General features: G+C 36.9%; 1 protein-coding gene across 4 annotated transcripts in view; it reads left to right on the top strand.

Annotated features, from left to right (window-relative positions):
• Nucleotides 1–18,730, top strand: part of STAG1 (STAG1 cohesin complex component) — a 496,597-nt gene that overhangs the window by 420,172 nt on the left and 57,695 nt on the right. For all 4 annotated transcript variants that reach the window (XM_086354992.1, XM_086354939.1, XM_086355079.1 and 1 more), the window contains 3 exons: nucleotides 5,136–5,239; nucleotides 18,339–18,431; nucleotides 18,535–18,624. In XM_086354992.1, coding sequence (XP_086211118.1) covers nucleotides 5,136–5,239; nucleotides 18,339–18,431; nucleotides 18,535–18,624 — 287 coding nt within the window. The remainder of the gene's footprint in view (nucleotides 1–5,135; nucleotides 5,240–18,338; nucleotides 18,432–18,534; nucleotides 18,625–18,730) is intronic.

Raw genomic sequence — 18,730 nt, 5'->3', positions numbered from 1 at the left:
GATTTTAGAAAAGGCAGAGGAACCAGAGATCAAATTGCCAACATCCTCTGGATCATGGAAAAAGCAAGAGAGTTCCAGAAAAGCATCTATTTCTGCTTTATTGACTATGCCAAAGCCTTTGACTGTGTGGATCACAATAAACTGTGGAAAATTCTTCAAGAGATGGGAATACCAGACCACCTGACCTGCCTCTTGAGAAACCTATATGCAGGTCAGGAAGCAACAGTTAGAACTGGACATGGAACAACAGACTGGTTCCAAATAGGAAAAGGAGTTCATCAAGGCTGTATATTGTCACCCTGTTTATTTAACTTACATGCAGAGTAAATCATGAAAAACACTGGACTGGAAGAAACACAAGCTGGAATCAAGATTGCCAGGAGAAATATCAATCACCTCCGATATGCAGATGACACCACCCTTGTGGCAGAAAGTGAAGAGGAACTCAAAAGCCTCTTGATGAAAGTGAAAGTGGAGAGTGAAAAAGTTGGCTTAAAGCTCAGCATTCTGAAAACGAAGCTCATGGCATCCGGTCCCCGCACTTCATGGGAAATAGATGGGGAAACAGTGGAAACAGTGTCAGACTTTATTTTTCTGGGCTCCAAAATCATTACAGATGGTGACTGCAGCCATGAAATTAAAAGACGCTTACTCCTTGGAAGGAAAGTTATGACCAACCTAGATAGCATATTCAAAAGCAGAGACATTACTTTGCCAACAAAGGTTTGTCTAGTCAAGGCTATGGTTTTTCCTGTGGTCATGTATGGATGTGAGAGTTGGACTGTGAAGAAGGCTGAGTGCCAAAGAATTGATGCTTTTGAACTGTGGTGATGGAGAAGACTCTTGAGAGTCCCTTGGACTGCAAGGAGATCCAACCAGTCCATTCTGAAGGAGATCAGCCCTAGGATTTCTTTGGAAGGAATGACGCTAAAGCTGAAACTCCAGTACTTTGGCCACCTCATGCAAAGAGTTGACTCATTGGAAAAGACTCTGATGGTGGGAGGGATTGGGGGCAAGAGGAGAAGGGGACGACAGAGGATGAGATGGCTGGATGGCATCACTGACTCGATGGATGTGAGTCTGGGTGAACTCCGGGAGTTGATGATGGACAGGGAGGCCTGGCGTGCTGCAATTCATGGGGTCCCAAAGAGTCGGACACAACTGAGTGACTGATCTGATCTAAAGTGTAATAGGAAGCCACTGAAAGATTTTAAACAGGAAAGTTATTTAATCACCTTCGTATTTTAAGAAAAATGTTTTTTGTCAACATTTTTGGAATAGGCAGAAGATCAGTTAGATAACTGTTGCAGTGGTCTCTATGGGAAATGATAATAAAAATACAAAAGATGAAGATAAATTATAGAAATAAAAAGCCCATGTGAGTTTTTAAAATTGTGATAGGAAAGGGACAAAAGAAGGAAGAACAAGGGTGAGAGCAAGCTATATAAAAAGGATGGTAAGAGATAACTGTACACTATAGAAGGCCCAGTAAAAAGGGTGTTCAAGAGAGCTGTGGTTAATAATATCAAATACTGCAAAGGAGGAGAAAAAGGACTGTGCAAAGACCATCAGCTTTAAGTGAACATTTAGGTCATCCGTGACTTTTTAGTGTTTCTTTTCAGTGGTATTAAGGAGAAAAGCCTGAGTTTAAGGTGATAAGATTGAAATTGAGATATGTAAAAAGGTTTCTGAAAACTTAAAAAGTTGTGTAGTTATTTGATAATTCATAGAGCAAACAGCACCCATTCCTTTCTGCCATTGTGGCTGTTTGGCTCTCAACTGTGGCTTAAGGCTTGCTTGTTTTCACTTGTAAATTTCAATTGTTTTGAATTTGCCATATCAAAATGGATGTTTCAAATTATACACTAATAAAGCTGATGATGTTAGACGCTGTATAAGGTTGAGTTATTCTTCAACAATAATCTGTATATTTTAGTGTATAAGAGAAGAGTATTTCTATATTTAATAAGGTTTTCTTTGTCCTCATTTTCCACAGAACTTGATTTTTTTTCATAAATAATAGAAAATGCATTTATTGGGTTGGCCAGAGAATTCATTCAGGTTTTTCTGTAACATCTTACAGGAAAACCCAAACAAACTTTTTGGCTGACCCAGTAGTTCATAGTCTCGTCACTCCTTTATCCCCAGCCAAATGTCAAAAAACAAGAAATTCTAGAATCATAAAGTAGAAACTTTGATTGTTTTATTGCATGGGAAGTTTTTTCATATTATTAAGCATTGAATCAGAGAGTATAAATGGAAAGCTGAAGCTGTTTCTGTGGTTTTACTAAGACAAGCTAAAGTTCATGTGTTTTTCCTATCAGTTAAAGTGTTAAAAATGATTGAATTAAGATGTACATACATATTCCTGTTCAGGATGATTTTGGTATAGAGTAAGGGATAAGATGTAACGTCTTTGCTTGTCTTTTCGTTGGTGTTGCCCCAGTTTATTTTGAAATAATCAATATAGACGTCTCAGCTTCCAAAGCTTCTTATTTTTTCTCTATGCCTAGTTCTGTCTCTATAATCCCCATATCTATTGGTCTTCTTTTTTTAATTTGTCTTTAGCATAAACATGTATACAGAGAAAAGAACACAAGGAAGGAGACAAAGATAAAATTAAACTATTCAAATTAGTTTCAAAATGTTTTAAGATATATATATAGGAATGAATTCAATAAGAAAAGTACAGAATCAGTATGAAGAAAATCATAATGTTTCATTAAATAATGTCAATATGATCTTATAAATGAAGAGTTATATCATGTTCCTGGCTGGAAAGATGATTAAAATGTCAGTTCTTCCCAGCATAATGTATAATTTTCTTAAAAATACCAGTTCAAATTCCAATGCATTTGAGAGAGTTCTGAAAGGTGAGGTGAGAAAATGAACTACGCATAATGATTTTAAAACTTACATAGACTGAGTAAAGTAAGTCCAACAGAGAAGACAAATATATGATATTAGGTATATGTGGAATATTCTTTTTAAAGGGTGCAAATGAACAATCTGCAAGACAGAAATAGTTACAGAAGCAGAAAACAAACATGGTTACCAGAAAATTGAGGCGGATAGATTGGAAGATTGGGATTGGCATATACACACCGCTATATATAACATAGATAACTAATAATGGCCTACTGTATAGGACAGGAAACTACTTAGTACTCTTTAATGGCCTATATGAGAAAAGAATCTTAAAAAAAAGTGGATATATATATATATATATATGGCTCACTTTGCTGTACACCTGAATTAACACAACACTGTAAATCAACTATACTCCAATAAAAATTAAAAATTAAAATTTATGCAGAATTTCATGCATATGTTATAAAGACAGTATAGCATAGTGCTTAAGAGCATAAACCTTGAAGTCAGACTGCCTGGGTTCATATCTTGGGTCTACTACTAATTGAGTAGTTTGAAAAGTTATTTATAACTGTGCCCTACATATAGAAAATACTTAATAAATTGTTTGCTACTACCTTTATAGTAATTAGAAATTTTTAGGGAAAAGCATTAGATAAGGGAAATTTGTTCAACTAAATATTCAAATTAGTTGAATTAAGTTACACATTAAGGTATATTATAACATTATAAAGTTGCTATAATCAAAACAGCATGGCTTTATAACACTGAAACTTAAGAATCCAGAAATATTAATAGATCAAAGTATATAGGAGCATCTAAAACATGTTAAAAGGTGACATTTCAAATAAACCAAGGAAAGCTGATTTTCTTCAACAATGGTGGGGGCATCATTGAGTGCTCCTCTGGTGGGAGTAAACAGGCCCATACCTGATATTAATACTATCAGCAGAATAAATTTCAGATAGATAAGAGATGTAAAAGCAAGCAACAGAAACAGAGAAGAAAATACACTTCTTTGATCTCTGGGAGAAAGGAGCTCTTTGAAAGCAATGCAAGAAAGCCAAAAGACTTTTTTCTTTTTAATCTATATGAGATGATAGATAATAGCTAAACTTAACTATGGTGATCATTTCACAATGTAAGTAAATTAAATCATTGTGTAGTACAACTGAAATCTGTATGGTATTGTATGTCACTTATCTCTCAAAAAAACAAATAAATAAAAATCCTGGAAAGCAAAGAGAGAAATCTGAAAGTCAGAAAACAAATCAGTATAGATATGACTCTGTAAAGGTTAACTATTTCTGACAAAATATACCATGAGGAGTTCTAAAACCAAAAGAACAAACTGTGAGAAAATATTTGCATCATTTAAGACAAAGTTAATGCTACTAAAATATAAGAATCCAAGAAACGTATATAACAATAGAAAAGTTAGTAGAGAATAAACAGAAAAATCTCCAAAAAAATTTAATAAACAAGAAAATGCACTCCACTAATTATGCAGGAGCAAAATAAGAAATACCACTTTAAGTGATTGGATTGGAAAAAATTAAAGGAACTTATAACATCCAGTGTTGGCAGGGATAAAAGGAATCAAATATTGTCATCATTGCAGTTGGAGGTGTGGATTGCAGTAAGTAACCTTATTGATTTGTCGGTACCAAGATTTTAACCTTTGACTCATTATTCCCTCTCTTGACATTTATTCTGCCGAAATAGAAGTGTTAGTTACATAATGTGTGTATTTATGATACTTGTTATTGAATTTTTTATAAATGTGACAAGAATTTGGGGAAAATTTGAGTGAATGTTAATAGAGCAGGTTGGATAAACTGTGAAACACAAACTATGTAATAACTTGTAATTATTTAAGGTAATTATTCATATACGTCATATCACTTGAAAGATACTCAGAATCTATTAATTTTTTTTTTACTAAAAAAAGAAAAATATATGTAAACTTTGAAATGATATAGAAGGAAAATTTTGGCATTGCCCAATTCAGAAGTATGATATTACGAGAGATTAGGTATTAGAAGAAACCAGAGGTTGTCCTTTTTTTCTTTACTTTGTGTATCTCTTTCTTATTTGACTTATGACAGATACATATTATTGAAAAGATAAAAAGGACAAAGAATAGAACTTAACCTTAGTCTTTAAGTAATAGTTTGCAGGTTTTTTTTTATATTGTGTGCATTTTTGATATGTGGCTATTATAAAACTATCTACTTATGCTAATGTGTTTTGTTTGACTTTAGCAATGTCCGACCGTCAGGAGAGTGCTCTTATAGAGCTCATGGTTTGTACAATTCGTCAAGCTGCTGAGGCACATCCTCCAGTGGGAAGGGGTACCGGCAAGAGAGTAAGTTGGCCTTACATACTTTTACCAGACCCACTCCCACAACATACATCTTAAATTAATAGGATTAGAACTAACAATAGAAAGGTCTTAAGATAACAAGATTAGTCAGAAGGTTCTTGTTAAGGAGAAACATGTCCTCAAGCAAGATACATTGTTATATTGACTAAGACAAAGCAATGTAGAAAAAGTTTGTCCTTTTCTCCTCCTTGAGAGCCCCTGACCCCTTCTTCCTCAAGGGCTCTGGACCCCTTCCTCCTTGAAGACCCCAGACTCTTTATCAACGTTCCTAAGGATTAGATCTTTCATTGTTATTCCAGATGAATTGAGATGATCACAGATGGAAAGACTAACTCTGGTAGTGTGAAGAAGTAGGCAATTCCCTTCCTCTTCCCCAGCCCCACCCCCGCAAAAAAAGGAATGAAACTGGAAAAAATATCAAAACCCATATCAGGGCTCTGGAAATTCACCACAGATTTAAAAAAAAAAAAAAAATTGAGAAGTATTTCTAGGCATATCTTAGAGATATTGTAGGTTGAGTTCCAGACCACTACAATAAAGCAAATATTGCAGTAAAGCTAGGCACATGATTTTTTTCTTTTCTCAATGCATATAAAAGTTGTATTTACACTATACAATAGTCTATTAAGTGTACAATGCCTTATGCCTAGAAAAACAATGTACATACCTTAATTTAAAAATACTTTATTGCTTAAAGAAAAACACAATAATCTGAGCTTTCAGAAAGTTAGAGTCTTTTTGCTGGTGGCAATTTCTTAAAGTTAGACAATGATGAAGTTTACCTCATTGGTGGACTTTTCCTTTTGAAAACTGGTTCTCAGTAGCATGCTGTCTGATAGCATTTGACCTACAGCAGAAGTCTTTCAGAACTGAAGTCAGTCCTCTCAAACCCTGCCACTGCATATCAACTAAGTATGTGTCATATTCTAAATTCTTGATTGTCATTTCAACAATCATCACAGCATTTTCACCATGAGTAGATTACATCTCTAGGAACCACTTCCTTTGCTCACCCATAAGAAGCAACTCCTCATCTGTTAAAGTGTTTGTCATGAGGTTTATACATATTCAGACTCCACTTTGAATTCTTTCTCTTGTTATTTCCTGCACATCTGTAGTTTCTTCCTCCACAGAACTCCTTGTATTTCTCAAAGTCATTCATAAGAGTTGAAATCAACTTCTTCAAAAATCCTATTAATGTTGATATTTTGACCTCTTCTCCTTGAATCATGAATATTTTTAGTGCCATCTAGAATGCTGAATCCTTTTTAGAAAGTTTCCAATGGACTTTGCTCAGATTCATCAGAGGAGTCACTGTCTATGGCAGCTATAGCCTTACAACATTTTTCTTAACTAGTAAAACTTGAAAGTCGAAATTACTCCTTGATCCATGGGGCTGCAAAATGAATATTGTGTTAGGCGGCATGAAAACATTATTCTCTTTGTGCATCTCCGTCATTACTCTTGGGTGACCAGACGCATTGTCAGTGAGCAGTCATATTTTGAAAGGGATCTTTTTTTTGAGCTGTAGATCTCAACAGTGGGCTTAAAATACTTGCCAAACCACCAGCTCCGGGAGTTGGTGATAGACAGGGAAGCCTGGCATGCTGCAGTCCATGGAGTCACAAAGAGTCAGACACGACTGAGCAACAGAACTGAACTGAAACCACATTGTAAACAGATGTGCTATCATCCAGACTTTGTTGTCGCATTGATAGAGCATAGGCAGGGTAGATTTAGCATAATTCAAGGGCCCCTTGATCCGTGGGGCTGCAAAATGAATATTGTGATAGGCAGCTCATAGCTCAGTTGGTAAAGAATCTGCCTGCAGTGCAGAAGACCCAGGTTCATTTCCTGGGTTGGGAAGGTCCCCTGGAGAAGGAAATGGCAACCCATTCCAGAATTGTTGCCTGGAGAATCCGATGGACAGTGGATCCTGACAAGCTACAATCCATGGGGTCGCAAGAGTCAGACATGACTTAGCGATTAAACCACCACCATCAAGGAGCCCTAGAACTCTCAGAAAGGCAAATGAACATTGGCTTCAGCTTAAAGTCACCACCTGTATAACTATGAAAATCCTAGGTGGCATTTTCTTTTAATATAATGCTATTTTATCTACATTGCAAATCTTTTGTTTAGCGTAGCCACCTTCATTACTTGTCTTAGCTAGATCTAGATAACTTGCTGCAGCTTCTGCATCAGTACTTGCTGCTTCACCTTCAAGTCTTATGTTAGGGAGATGGCTTCTTTTTAAATCTCATGAACTAGATTCCAACTTTTCTCTTGGAGCTTCCTCACTTCTCTCAGCATAGAATTTAAAAGAGGGCCTTGCTTTGAATTAGAATTTGACATAAGGAATTATATATCTGGTTTGCTTTTATCAGATCACTAAGGCTGATTCCATATCCTCCATAAGGTTGTTTCACTTCGTTATTATTTATGTTTTCACTGGAGTAACACTTTTAATTTCTTTCAAGAACATTTCCGTTGCATTCACAGCTTAGCTAACTGTTTGATGCATGAGGCCTAGTTTCCGACCTGTCTTAACTTTCAGCACTCCTTCCCCATTAAGCTTAATCGTGTCTAGTTTTTGTTATTCAGTTGCTAAGTCATGTCACACGCTAGTAAAGTAATGCTCAAAATTCTCCAAGCAAGGCTTCAGCAATACATGAACTGTGAACTTCCATATGTTCAAGCTGGTTTTAGAAAACGCAGAGGAACCAGAGATCAAATTGCCAACATCCTCTGGATCATGGAAAAAGCAAGAGAGTTCCAGAAAAGCATCTATTTCTGCTTTATTGACTATGCCAAAGCCTTTGACTGTGTGGATCACAATAAACTGTGGAAAATTCTTCAAGAGATGGGAATACCAGACCACCTGACCTGCCTCTTGAGAAACCTATATGCAGATCAGGAAGCAACAGTAAGAACTGGACATGGAACAACAGACTGGTTCCAAAGAGGAAAAGGAGTATGTCAAGGCTGTATATTGTCACCCTGCTTACTTAACTTATATGCAGAGTACATCATGAGAAACGCTGGGCTAGAAGAAGCACAAGCTGGAATCAAGATTGCCAGGAGAAATATCAATAACCTCAGATATGCAGATGACACCACCCTTATGGCAGAAAGTGAAGAGGAACTAAAAAGCCTCTTGATGAAAGTGAAAGAGGAGAGTGAAAAAGTTGGCTTAAAGCACAACATTCAGAAAACGAAGATCGTGGCATCTGGTCCCATCACTTCATGGGAAATAGATGGGGAAACAGTGGAAACAGTGTCAGATTTTATTTGGGGGGGCTCCAAAATCACTGCAGATGGTGATTTCAGCCATGAAATTAAAAGACGCTTACTCCTTGGAAGGAAAGTTATGACCAACCTAGATAGCATATTCAAAAGCAAAGACATTACTTTGCCAACACAGGTCTGGCTAGTCAAGGCTATGGTTTTGCCAGTGATCATGTGTAGATGTGAGAGTTGGACTATAAAGAAAGCTGAGCACCGAAGAATTGATGCTTTTGAACTGTGTTGTTGGAGAAGACTTTTGAGAGTCCCTTGGACTGCAAGGAGATCCAACCAGTCCATCCTAAAGGAGATCAGTCCTGGGTGTTCTTTGCAAGGAGTGATGCTGAAGCTGAAACTCCAATACTTTGGTCACCTCATGTGAAGAGTTGACTCATTGGAAAACTCTGATGCTGGGACAAATTGGGGGCAGGAGGAGAAGGGGACGACAGAGGATGAGATGGCTGGGTGGCATCATCGACTCGATGGACATGAGTTTGTGTGAACTCTGGGAGTTGGTGATAGACAGGGAGGCCTGGTGTGCTCAATTCATGGGGTTGCAAAGAGTCGGACATGCCTGAGCAACTGAACTGAAGTCATGTCCAAGTCTTTGAGACCCCATGGACTGTAGCACACCAGGCTTCCCTGTGTGTTTGCTCAAACGCATGTCCATTGAGTCTGTCATGCCATCCAACCATCTCGTCCTCTGTTGTCCCTTTCTCTTCCTGCCTTCAGTCTTTCCCAGCGTCAGGGTCCTTTCCAATGAGTCAGCTCTTTGCATCAGGTGACCAAAGTATTAGAGGTTCAGCATCAGCCCTCCCAATGAATATTCAGGGTTGATTTCCTTTAGGATTGACTAGTTTGATCCCCTTTGCTATCCAAGGGACTTTGAAGAGTCTTCTCCAGCACACAGTTCAAACACATCAGTTCTTTGAGGTTCAGACTTCTTTATGATCCAACTCTCACATCTGTCCATGACTGTTGAAAAACTCAGAGCTTTGACTATTCGGACCTTTGTCACCAAACTGATGTCTCTGCTTTTTAATATGCTATCTGGGATTTCTTTGGAAGGTATGATGCTAAAGCTGAAACTCCAGTACTTTGGCCACCTCATGTGAAGAGTTGACTCATTGAAAAAGACTCTGATGCTAGGAAGGATTGGGGGCAGGAGGAGAAGGGGATGACAGAGGATGAGATGGCTGGATGATATCACTGACTCAATGGACGTTGAGTCTGGGTGAACTCTGGCAGTTGGTGATGGACAGGGAGGCCTGGCGTGCTGCAGTTCATGGGGTCGCAAAGAGTCGGACACGACTGAGTGACTGAACTAAACTGAACTGATCTAGGTTTCTCATAGCTTTTCTTCCAAGGAGCAAGCATCTTTTAAAATCATGGCTGCAGCCACCATCCGCAGTGATTTTGGAGCCCAAGAAAATAAAGTCTGTCACTGTTTCCATTGTTTCCCCATATATTTACCATGAAGTGATATTACCAGATACCATGATCTAATTTTTTGAATGCCGAGTTTTAATCTAGCTTTTTCATCCTCCTCTTTCACCTGCGTCAAGGTTTTGATTTACAGTGAGAGATGTGTGATGAAGCTTCTTTTCACCTGAACACTTAAGAGGCTTATTAGGGGTTAGTAGGGTTATTAATTTTAATATTGTTGAGTCTCAGGGAGTAGGGAAGCCTGAGGAAAGGGAGAAAGAGGGGAGAACAGCTAGTTAGTGAAGCATCAGTGAGACACAGCATTCATCGAGTAAGTTCCCCATTTTATATGGGCATGGTTTCTGGCACCCCGAAACAAGTTAAGTGGTAACATCAAAGATTGTTGTTCACACCAGAACAAATCTAATAGTAATGATGAAAAAGTTTGAAGTAGTGCCAGAATTACCAAAATGTGACGCAGAAACACAAAGTGAGCAAATGCTACTGGAAAAATGGCACCAATAGACTTGCTTAGACAGGGTTGTCACAGAGTTCCAATTTGGTGGATTTTTTTCTTTAATGTAGTATCTGCAAAATATAATGAGGTGTGCTTATATTCTTGAAAAATTGCTGAAGCTTCAGTTTAAAGCTGTAGGGGGCTACAGCCTTTGCCTAGGATTACAATGTACACAGCCCACAAGCTTGATTGGTGACATCTCTAATTTTACCAGAATGGCACTGTATGCAAAAACCAGCATACAATTGCTGTCAGAGAGAAAAGGCTCAATATGGGACAAGAGGGAAAAGTCCACAACTTTGTCAACTAGAAACGAAAGAAACACATATAAGAGAAACTTTCACCTGTGACATTCAGAGATTGTATCTGCAATTGGTAAGAATAGTGGACCAGCCAAGAATCTAACCATAAAAATACTGCAAACAAGAAAACAGTAAAAAGTTTAATAAACTCTTCATACATCCCTGGCTGATTGGGAAACCTGAGAAAACGCAACAGAAAATAAAAATCAAGAAAACTGACTGACTGAACCTTGAATGTGCTCCCTATGCCACAGCAAATCAGGTCTCAGAGAGGAGTCTTATAAATTTGAAGCATTTGAACACAATCTCTGCCAAATCATTGGCTAACCAGTGATATGTTGAAACACAGAGGAAACTTCCAGAAAGACAGGTTAAAAAAAAAAAAAAGTAAAATTCCAAACAGAAACCATCTATCATGGGAGAGAGAAAGTTACACAGTTTCAATTAAAGATTAATTTGTTAAAGTGAAACTTAGGAAAATAACTTTGAAATACATAGCTATTACAAGATACCCCAAAATGTCTGCTTTTCTAGAAAAATTGGAGCCATGCCAAAAAAAAAAAATGACCAGTATAGTGTGAACATACTCAGGGGGGAAAGTAGACAATAGAGATGATTTCTCAGGGGCTTCCCTGGTGGTCCAGTGGTTAAGAATCCACTTGCCAGTGCTGGGGATACTAATTTGATCCCTATTCAGGGAAGATCCCACATGCCACAGAGCAACTAAGCCCACATGCCTCAACTACTGAAGTCTGAATGCCTAGAGCCTGTGCTCTGCAGCAAGAGAAGCCACCACAATGAGAAGCCCATGCACCACAATGAAGAGTAGTCCTGACTTACAACCAGAGAAAGCCCACGTTCAGCAGTAAAGACCCAGGGCAGGTTAAAGAAAATTAAAATTAATTTAAAATGTAAAAAAAAAAAGCTTAGAAACAGGAAATGACTTCTCTATAGCCCCAATTGTTGGATTTAACAGATACTTCAGAGCCCTTTTTATAAATGTATTCAAAGACTTATAGGAAAATATGTTCAGAGAATTATAGGAAAATATAGTAACAAGAAATAAGGAGTGAGTAATTTGTTTTTCAAATGCTAATTTATGAGTTGAAAATTACAATAACATTTATAATTTATTAGATGAGCTCAACAGATTTTAGATGACAGAAGAAACAGTGAACATGAAAGATTAATAGAAATTATTCATTTTGAACAAAACAGGGAAAAAGATGAAGAGAAATGGCAGAGCTTAAGAAATGTGTGAAACAACATCAAGTGCACCAGATTTGTATAATGGAGTCCTAGAAAGAAAGGAATGAGAGAAGGAGACAAGAAGGAAAACATTTAAAGGAATATTAATAATTGCCAGAGACTTCCCAAATTTGGTGAGAAATATTAATCCACAGATCCAAGAAATTTTTAAAAAACCCAAATAGTGTAAACACAGGTCACATTGTTGAAAGACAAAAATGAAAAATCTTGAAAGCAGCAAGTGAAAAAGAACTAATGTGGAGGACAGCAGCAATAGCTTTAATAGTTTGACTTATCAGAAACAGTTAAGTCCAGAAGACAGTAAAATGACAGTCACCAGAAGACAACAAAATTGCCAACCAAGAATTCTAAATTCAGTAAAATTATTTTACAAGTATGAAGGTGAAATGAAAACATTCCTATATAAACAAAGATTGAGAGACATATTGTTTAAAAGACCTGCCTTTGAAGAAACACTAAAGACGAAAATCCTTTAAGTTGTAAAGAATGGAAACCATAATCCACAGCAAGAGATAGAAAGTACTAGAAATGATAAATATGTGGGTGGACATAAACGGCTGTGTAATTTTTAAAGGGACATGAGATTATTTTAAAGCAATAGTACTAGCATTGTAGTGTTAAGATTGTAATACATATAGACATGTGACAATAGCACAAAGAAGGGTAAAGGAAATAGAACTCTCTTGGAGTAAAATTGCTGTATTTTGTTATAATTAATTCATTATTAATTTGAAGTTGTTTGTAATAAGTTGAAGAACTATTGATATATTGTAACCTCTAGAACAACCTCTCATACCTAAAAAAGGAGAACAAAATCAACAGAGAAGTTCCAATTGCATGCTGAAGAATGTTTAATTGCAAAGAAGACAACAAAGAATGAAAAGAGGGGAGGAAAAAAAGATACATAGATAACAAATAGCCCAGTGGCTGATACAAATTTAACCGTATTAATAATTTCATTAAATATGAACATAGGGCTTCCCAGGTGGCGCTAGTGGTAAAGAACCTGCATGCCAGTGCAAGAGACTTAAGAGACACAGGTTTGAACCTTGGGTCAAGAAGGTCCCCTGGAGGAGGTCATGGCAACCTGCTCCAGAATCCTGCCTGGAAAATCCCATGGACAAAGAAATCTGGAGGGCTATAGGGTTGCAAAGAGTCAGACATGACTGAAGCGACCTAGCACACCCACATGAATACAGGAAAGATTCCAAAAAGTAAAGACTGAGAAAAGTAGTGACTGGGTACGTAATGATAATAAGCGATTATTGTTTAATATTGGAGATGTAAAGTCTGTTCTTGCATCTTCATCTGTTAAATACATACTTAAATATTAGGGGTGAAATGATATACCAACAATTTGCCTTAAAATGCTACAAATGGGGGGGAAAAAACTTAGAGAAATTGATGAAGCAATGACAGAATGTAATTTTGACTGACAGCCCCTTTGGGCTAATTTCTTGTCATTTTGACATACTACCACTTTTTGAGTGCTTTCTTTTAGAGCAAAATGTTCCAGGCTCACTTTCTTCCTTTACTGCTTATATTAGTAATCTATTGCTATATTTAAAAGAATTGCAGTAGTTGTCCCTTATCCATCATTTCTCTTCCCAAGTTTTAATTACCAGTCAACTATGGTCCAGAATATTAAATGGAAAATTCAAGAATAAACAGTTGATAAGTTTGAAGTTGCATGCTATGCTGAGAAGCATGGTAAAAATTCTGACATCCAGCTTTGTCTCTCTCCATCCTATCCGGAACATGAATCATATCATTGTCAAATGTACTCCACCAGTTAGACACTTCTTATAGGTTACCAAATCTGCTATAATAGTGTTGCTGTGATTGTGTTCAAGTATCCCTTATTGTACTAAATATTGACCTGAATGCACAAGAGTAGTGATGCTGGCATTTTGGATATGTCAAAGAAAAGCCATAACTGCTTCCTATAAGTGAAAAGATGAAAGTTCTAGACTTAACAGGAAGAGAAAAAAATATGTACTGAGTTTGCAAAGATGTTCGTTAAGAATAAATTTCTGTCTGTGACATTGTGAGGAAGGAAAAGGAAATTTCTGTTTGTTTACTGTCATACATCAAACTGCAAAAGTAATGGCCACAATACTTGATGAATTCTTAGTTAAGATGGAAAAGGCATTAAATTTATATAAAATATTTTGAAAGAGAGAGACCACATTCACATTTTATTGCAGTATATTGTTATAATTGTTCTGTTAGTTACTGTTGTTAATCTCTCACTATGCCTAATTTATCAATTTAATTTTAACATAGGCATGTTCGTGGTGGTAAAAAACATACTATATCAAGGGTTCAGGGCAATTAGCAATTTCAGACATCCACTAGGCATCTTCGAATGTATCCCACACAGTTAAGGGGGACAACTGTACTCCAAACTTCGAGGCTTAAAGGAATAAGTATTCATTGTCTCATATAGTTTCTGTAGGTCAGAAATTTGTGAATGACTTGGCTGTTTTTTACTTTAGAGTCTCTCGTAGGGTTACAGTTAAGATATAGCCAGGGCCTTAACCTCTGGAGTCTTAATATTAAATTTGCTACTTCCATAATGGTTTAGTCACATGATTGGTAAGTTAGTGTTTATTGTTGGTAGGAAGCCTTAGATCCTTACCATGTTGACCTCTTAGTAGTACTGTTTCAAGGCTGCAAGCCTCCCCCAGAATGAATGGTGCAAGAGAGAATAAAGTGGACACTTCTATGTCTTTTATGACCTCAAAAGTCATATAGCATAATTCCCACAGTATTCTTTAGGTTACACATGTCAGCCTTATTCATTTTTGGAAGAGATTCTATTAAGGGCATGAATACTAGGAAACCAATGGTCTTTGGGGACCCACGCTGTAGGCTACATTGCCCTAGAATAGGAATCTCCCACGAGCACTAGTTCCTTTTGATAGAGAGTGATATGTAAAAATCAAAATCTTGTCAATAAAGAACAGTTCAGTTCAATCGCTCAGTCATGTCCGACGCTTTGCGACCCCATGGACTGCAGCACGCCAGGCCTCCCCATCCATCACCAACTCTCAGAGTTTACTCAGATTCATGTCCATTGAGTCAGTGATGCCATCCAACCATCTCATCCTCTGTCATCCCCTTCTCATCCCGCCTTCAGTCTTTCCCAGCATCAGGGTCTTTTCCAATGAGTCAGTTCTTCGCATCAGGTGGCCAAAGTATTGGAGTTTCAGCTTCAGCATCAGTCCTTCCAATGAATATTCAGGGTTGATTTCCTTTAGGATGGACTGGTTGGACCTCCTTGCAGTCCAAGGGACTCTCAAGAGTCTTCTCCAACACCATAGCTCAAAAGCATCAATTCTTCGGCACTCAGCCTTCTTTATAGTCCAACTCTCATATCCATACATGACTACTGGAAAAACCATAGCTTTGACTAGATGGACCTTTGTTGGCAAAGTAATGTCTCTGCTTTTTAATATGCTATCTAGGTTGGTCATAGCTTTTCTTCCAAGGAGCAAGTGTCTTTTAATTTCATGGCTGCAGTCACCATCTGGAGTGATTTTGGAGCCCAGAAAAGTAAAGTCAGCCACTGTTTCCACTGTTTCCCCATGTATTTGCCACGAAGTGATGGAACTGGATGCCATGATCTTTGTTTTCTGAATGTTGAGTTTTAAGCCAAGTTTTTCACTCTCCTCTTTCACTTTCATCAAGAGGCTCTTTAGTTCTTCACTTTCTGCCATAAGGGTGGTGTCATCTGCATATCTGAAGTTATTGATATTTCTCTTGGCAATCTTGATTCCAGCTTGTGCTTCTTCCAGCCCAGCGTTTCTCATGATGTACTCTGCATAGAAGTTAAATAAGCAGGGTGACAATAATACAGCCTTGACGTATTCCTTTCCTGATTTGGAACCAGTCTGTTGTTCCATGTCCAGTTGAAACTGTTGCTTCTTGACCTGCATACAGGTTTCTCAGGAGGCAGGTCAGGTGGTCTGGTATTCCCATCTCTTGAAGAATTTTCCACAGTTTGTTGTGATTCACTAAGAATACTCATTGTCAATTGGTTATCATTTCTTCTAGGCACCATTGGTATACAGAGCTAAGAAATACATATATTTATATATATACATTGTGCTTAAATCATGCATTCATATTAATATTTCTGACTTAAATTTAGCATAACAGAGTTTTTACCTCTTTGATTTTGTTTTGCATCTTTATTTTTTGGAAATACATAAAAAATTTACTTTGTTAAAAAATCAATGTTTAGAGAAGTCTTTTAAATCCTTCCCTCTATACTTTTCTACCTGTATCCAATTTTATTTGTTTTTTTTTAATCTCTCCTTCAGTGTTTCATTTTGCAAATATAGATAAATACATGCACAAATACAGGTGCATGTACTTTTATTCTCCATCCTCTTCCCTTTCAATCTCCTATCTGTATAAAAGATAGCATATTATATATGGTGTTCTGTACCTTATATTTTCATTTAGCAGTATATCCTGGGTATTACTACATAACTTTACTTGCAGATTTTTTGTATTTTCTTATGTCTGAATAGGATTTGTTTTGCAGATATACTATTGAGAGTCTTTTTGGTTGTTGCCAGTCTTTTGCTAGATATAATGTGAGGTGAATAATCCTGTATCATTTCATACTTGTACCAAGTTTGTTGGTGGAGTAGATTGCTAAAGTAAGATACCTGGGGCAAAGAAAAAAAGTGTGTACGGTTTTGTTGGATATTTTGAAATTCCCCTTCATAGGTATTATGCCATTTTTGCTCTCCCATCGAAGATTCCGTGAGGATTAAATAAATTCATGTACATAGAGTGCCTGACACAATGACCATTTAATTGAAGATAGCTATTACCCTAAAATCAATATCCTTAGACCTTCATTGTCTAATGAATTTCAAGACTTCTCAATATTCTAAATACATTTCTATATACATATACATTTCATTTTATATGTAGCCCCTTTAATTATTTTGTGCAAAACCAAGCTTGACACTTTGTGGTAGAGCATTCCAAAATATTTATGTTTTAAGAGGTTGAAGAACAGTTGTTGTTCAGTTGCTCAGTTGTGTCCAACTCTTTGAAACCCCATGGACTGTAGCACGCCAGGGTTCCCTGTCCTTCACCATCTCCTGGATCTTGCTCAAACTCATGTCCATCGAGTCGGTGATGCCATCCAACCACCTCATCCTCTATTGTCCCCTTCTCCTCCTGCCTTCAGTCTTTCCCAGCATTGGTCTTTTCTAATAAGTCTGCTCTTCACATCAGGCGGCCAAAGTATTAGAGCTTCAGCTTCAGCATCAGTCTTCCATTGAATATACAAGGTTGATTTCCTTTAAGATTGACTGGTTTGATCTCCTTGCTGTCTGTGCAAGGGACTCTCAAGAGTTCTCCAGCACCACAGTTCAAAAGCATCAATTCTTGGATGCTCAGCCTTCTTTTTGGTCTAACTCTCACATCCATACATGACTACTGGATAAACCATACCTTTGACTATACAGACCTTTGTTGGCAAAGAAATGTCTCTGCTTTTTAATACACTGTTTAGGTTTGTCATAGCTTTTGTTCCAAGGAGCAAGCGTCTTTTAATTTCATGGCTGCAGTCGCCATCTGCAGTGATTTTGGAGCCCAAGAAAGTAAAGTCTGTCACTATTTACATTGTTTCCCCATCTAATTGCCCTGAAGTGATGGGACCAGATGCCATGATTTTATTGAAAAGCAATAAAGCCCCTGAAAGAACAATTAAATAGGACATCCTATTCTTTCATATATTATCAGACATTGAGGTTTACATTTATAAAGTAGCAGTTTATATTGGAATGTTTCTGTCCTGTAAAATCATTCAAAATTATGGTGGCATATTCCTTCAAACTGCAGAATACTTTGGGAAAGTAATTATCCTCACTGAGCCTGCATTTTAATGTTTTATTTTTGGAACCACCTATGGTTTAATTTAGTTGAGTACAGGTTAAGGTGAAGGGCTCTAGTCTGCTCAGTGACCACAGGCTATACCCCTCTGTCTCAAATATTGTAACTGGTTTTTTAGAAATGTTTTTGTTTTGATCTAAACAAGTAATAATTTATCTAAAATAAGTAGCTATTTAATAAAGGAAGAGTACATGTTTATTAGTAATTTGAGTAAAACTAGATACATTTATTTTAGTCATTTGTTAAGCTTTTCTGCAAATTCTGTTAAATTATCTGCCAGTGCTTCATCATCTTTGTAACAGTCTAGATTTCTAAATTAGTACATGACACTTATTCTTTACACATGTAAATTTATTTCTAGGTGCTAACTGCCAAAGAAAGGAAAACTCAAATTGATGATAGAAACAAATTGACTGAGCATTTTATTATCACACTGCCGATGTTGCTGTCAAAGGTACAGTTTCCATTTTCAGTCTTGTGATAGTATGCCACCAAATTTGCTTTACTACACTATACTGTTAAAGTAGTTACATGTTTTTCTTTGCTTCTTCTTCTAGTATTCTGCAGATGCAGAGAAGGTAGCAAACTTGCTACAAATCCCACAGTATTTTGATCTAGAAATTTATAGCACAGGTAGAATGGAAAAGGTAAGAAACTGTAAAATTGAAATTCTACTATTATAATCTGTTTTATTACCTGGATTATTTTATTTTCATGTAATTTATAGGCTTATTATGTGACAGATGCTTAGTT

Source organism: Bos grunniens, chromosome 1 (assembly GCF_055505025.1).
Source record: "Bos grunniens cultivar Pamir isolate PY7600 chromosome 1, Bosgru_T2T1.0, whole genome shotgun sequence".
NCBI classification, from domain to species: Eukaryota; Metazoa; Chordata; class Mammalia; order Artiodactyla; family Bovidae; genus Bos; species Bos grunniens.
This window is presented reverse-complemented; position numbering and strand designations above follow the sequence as displayed.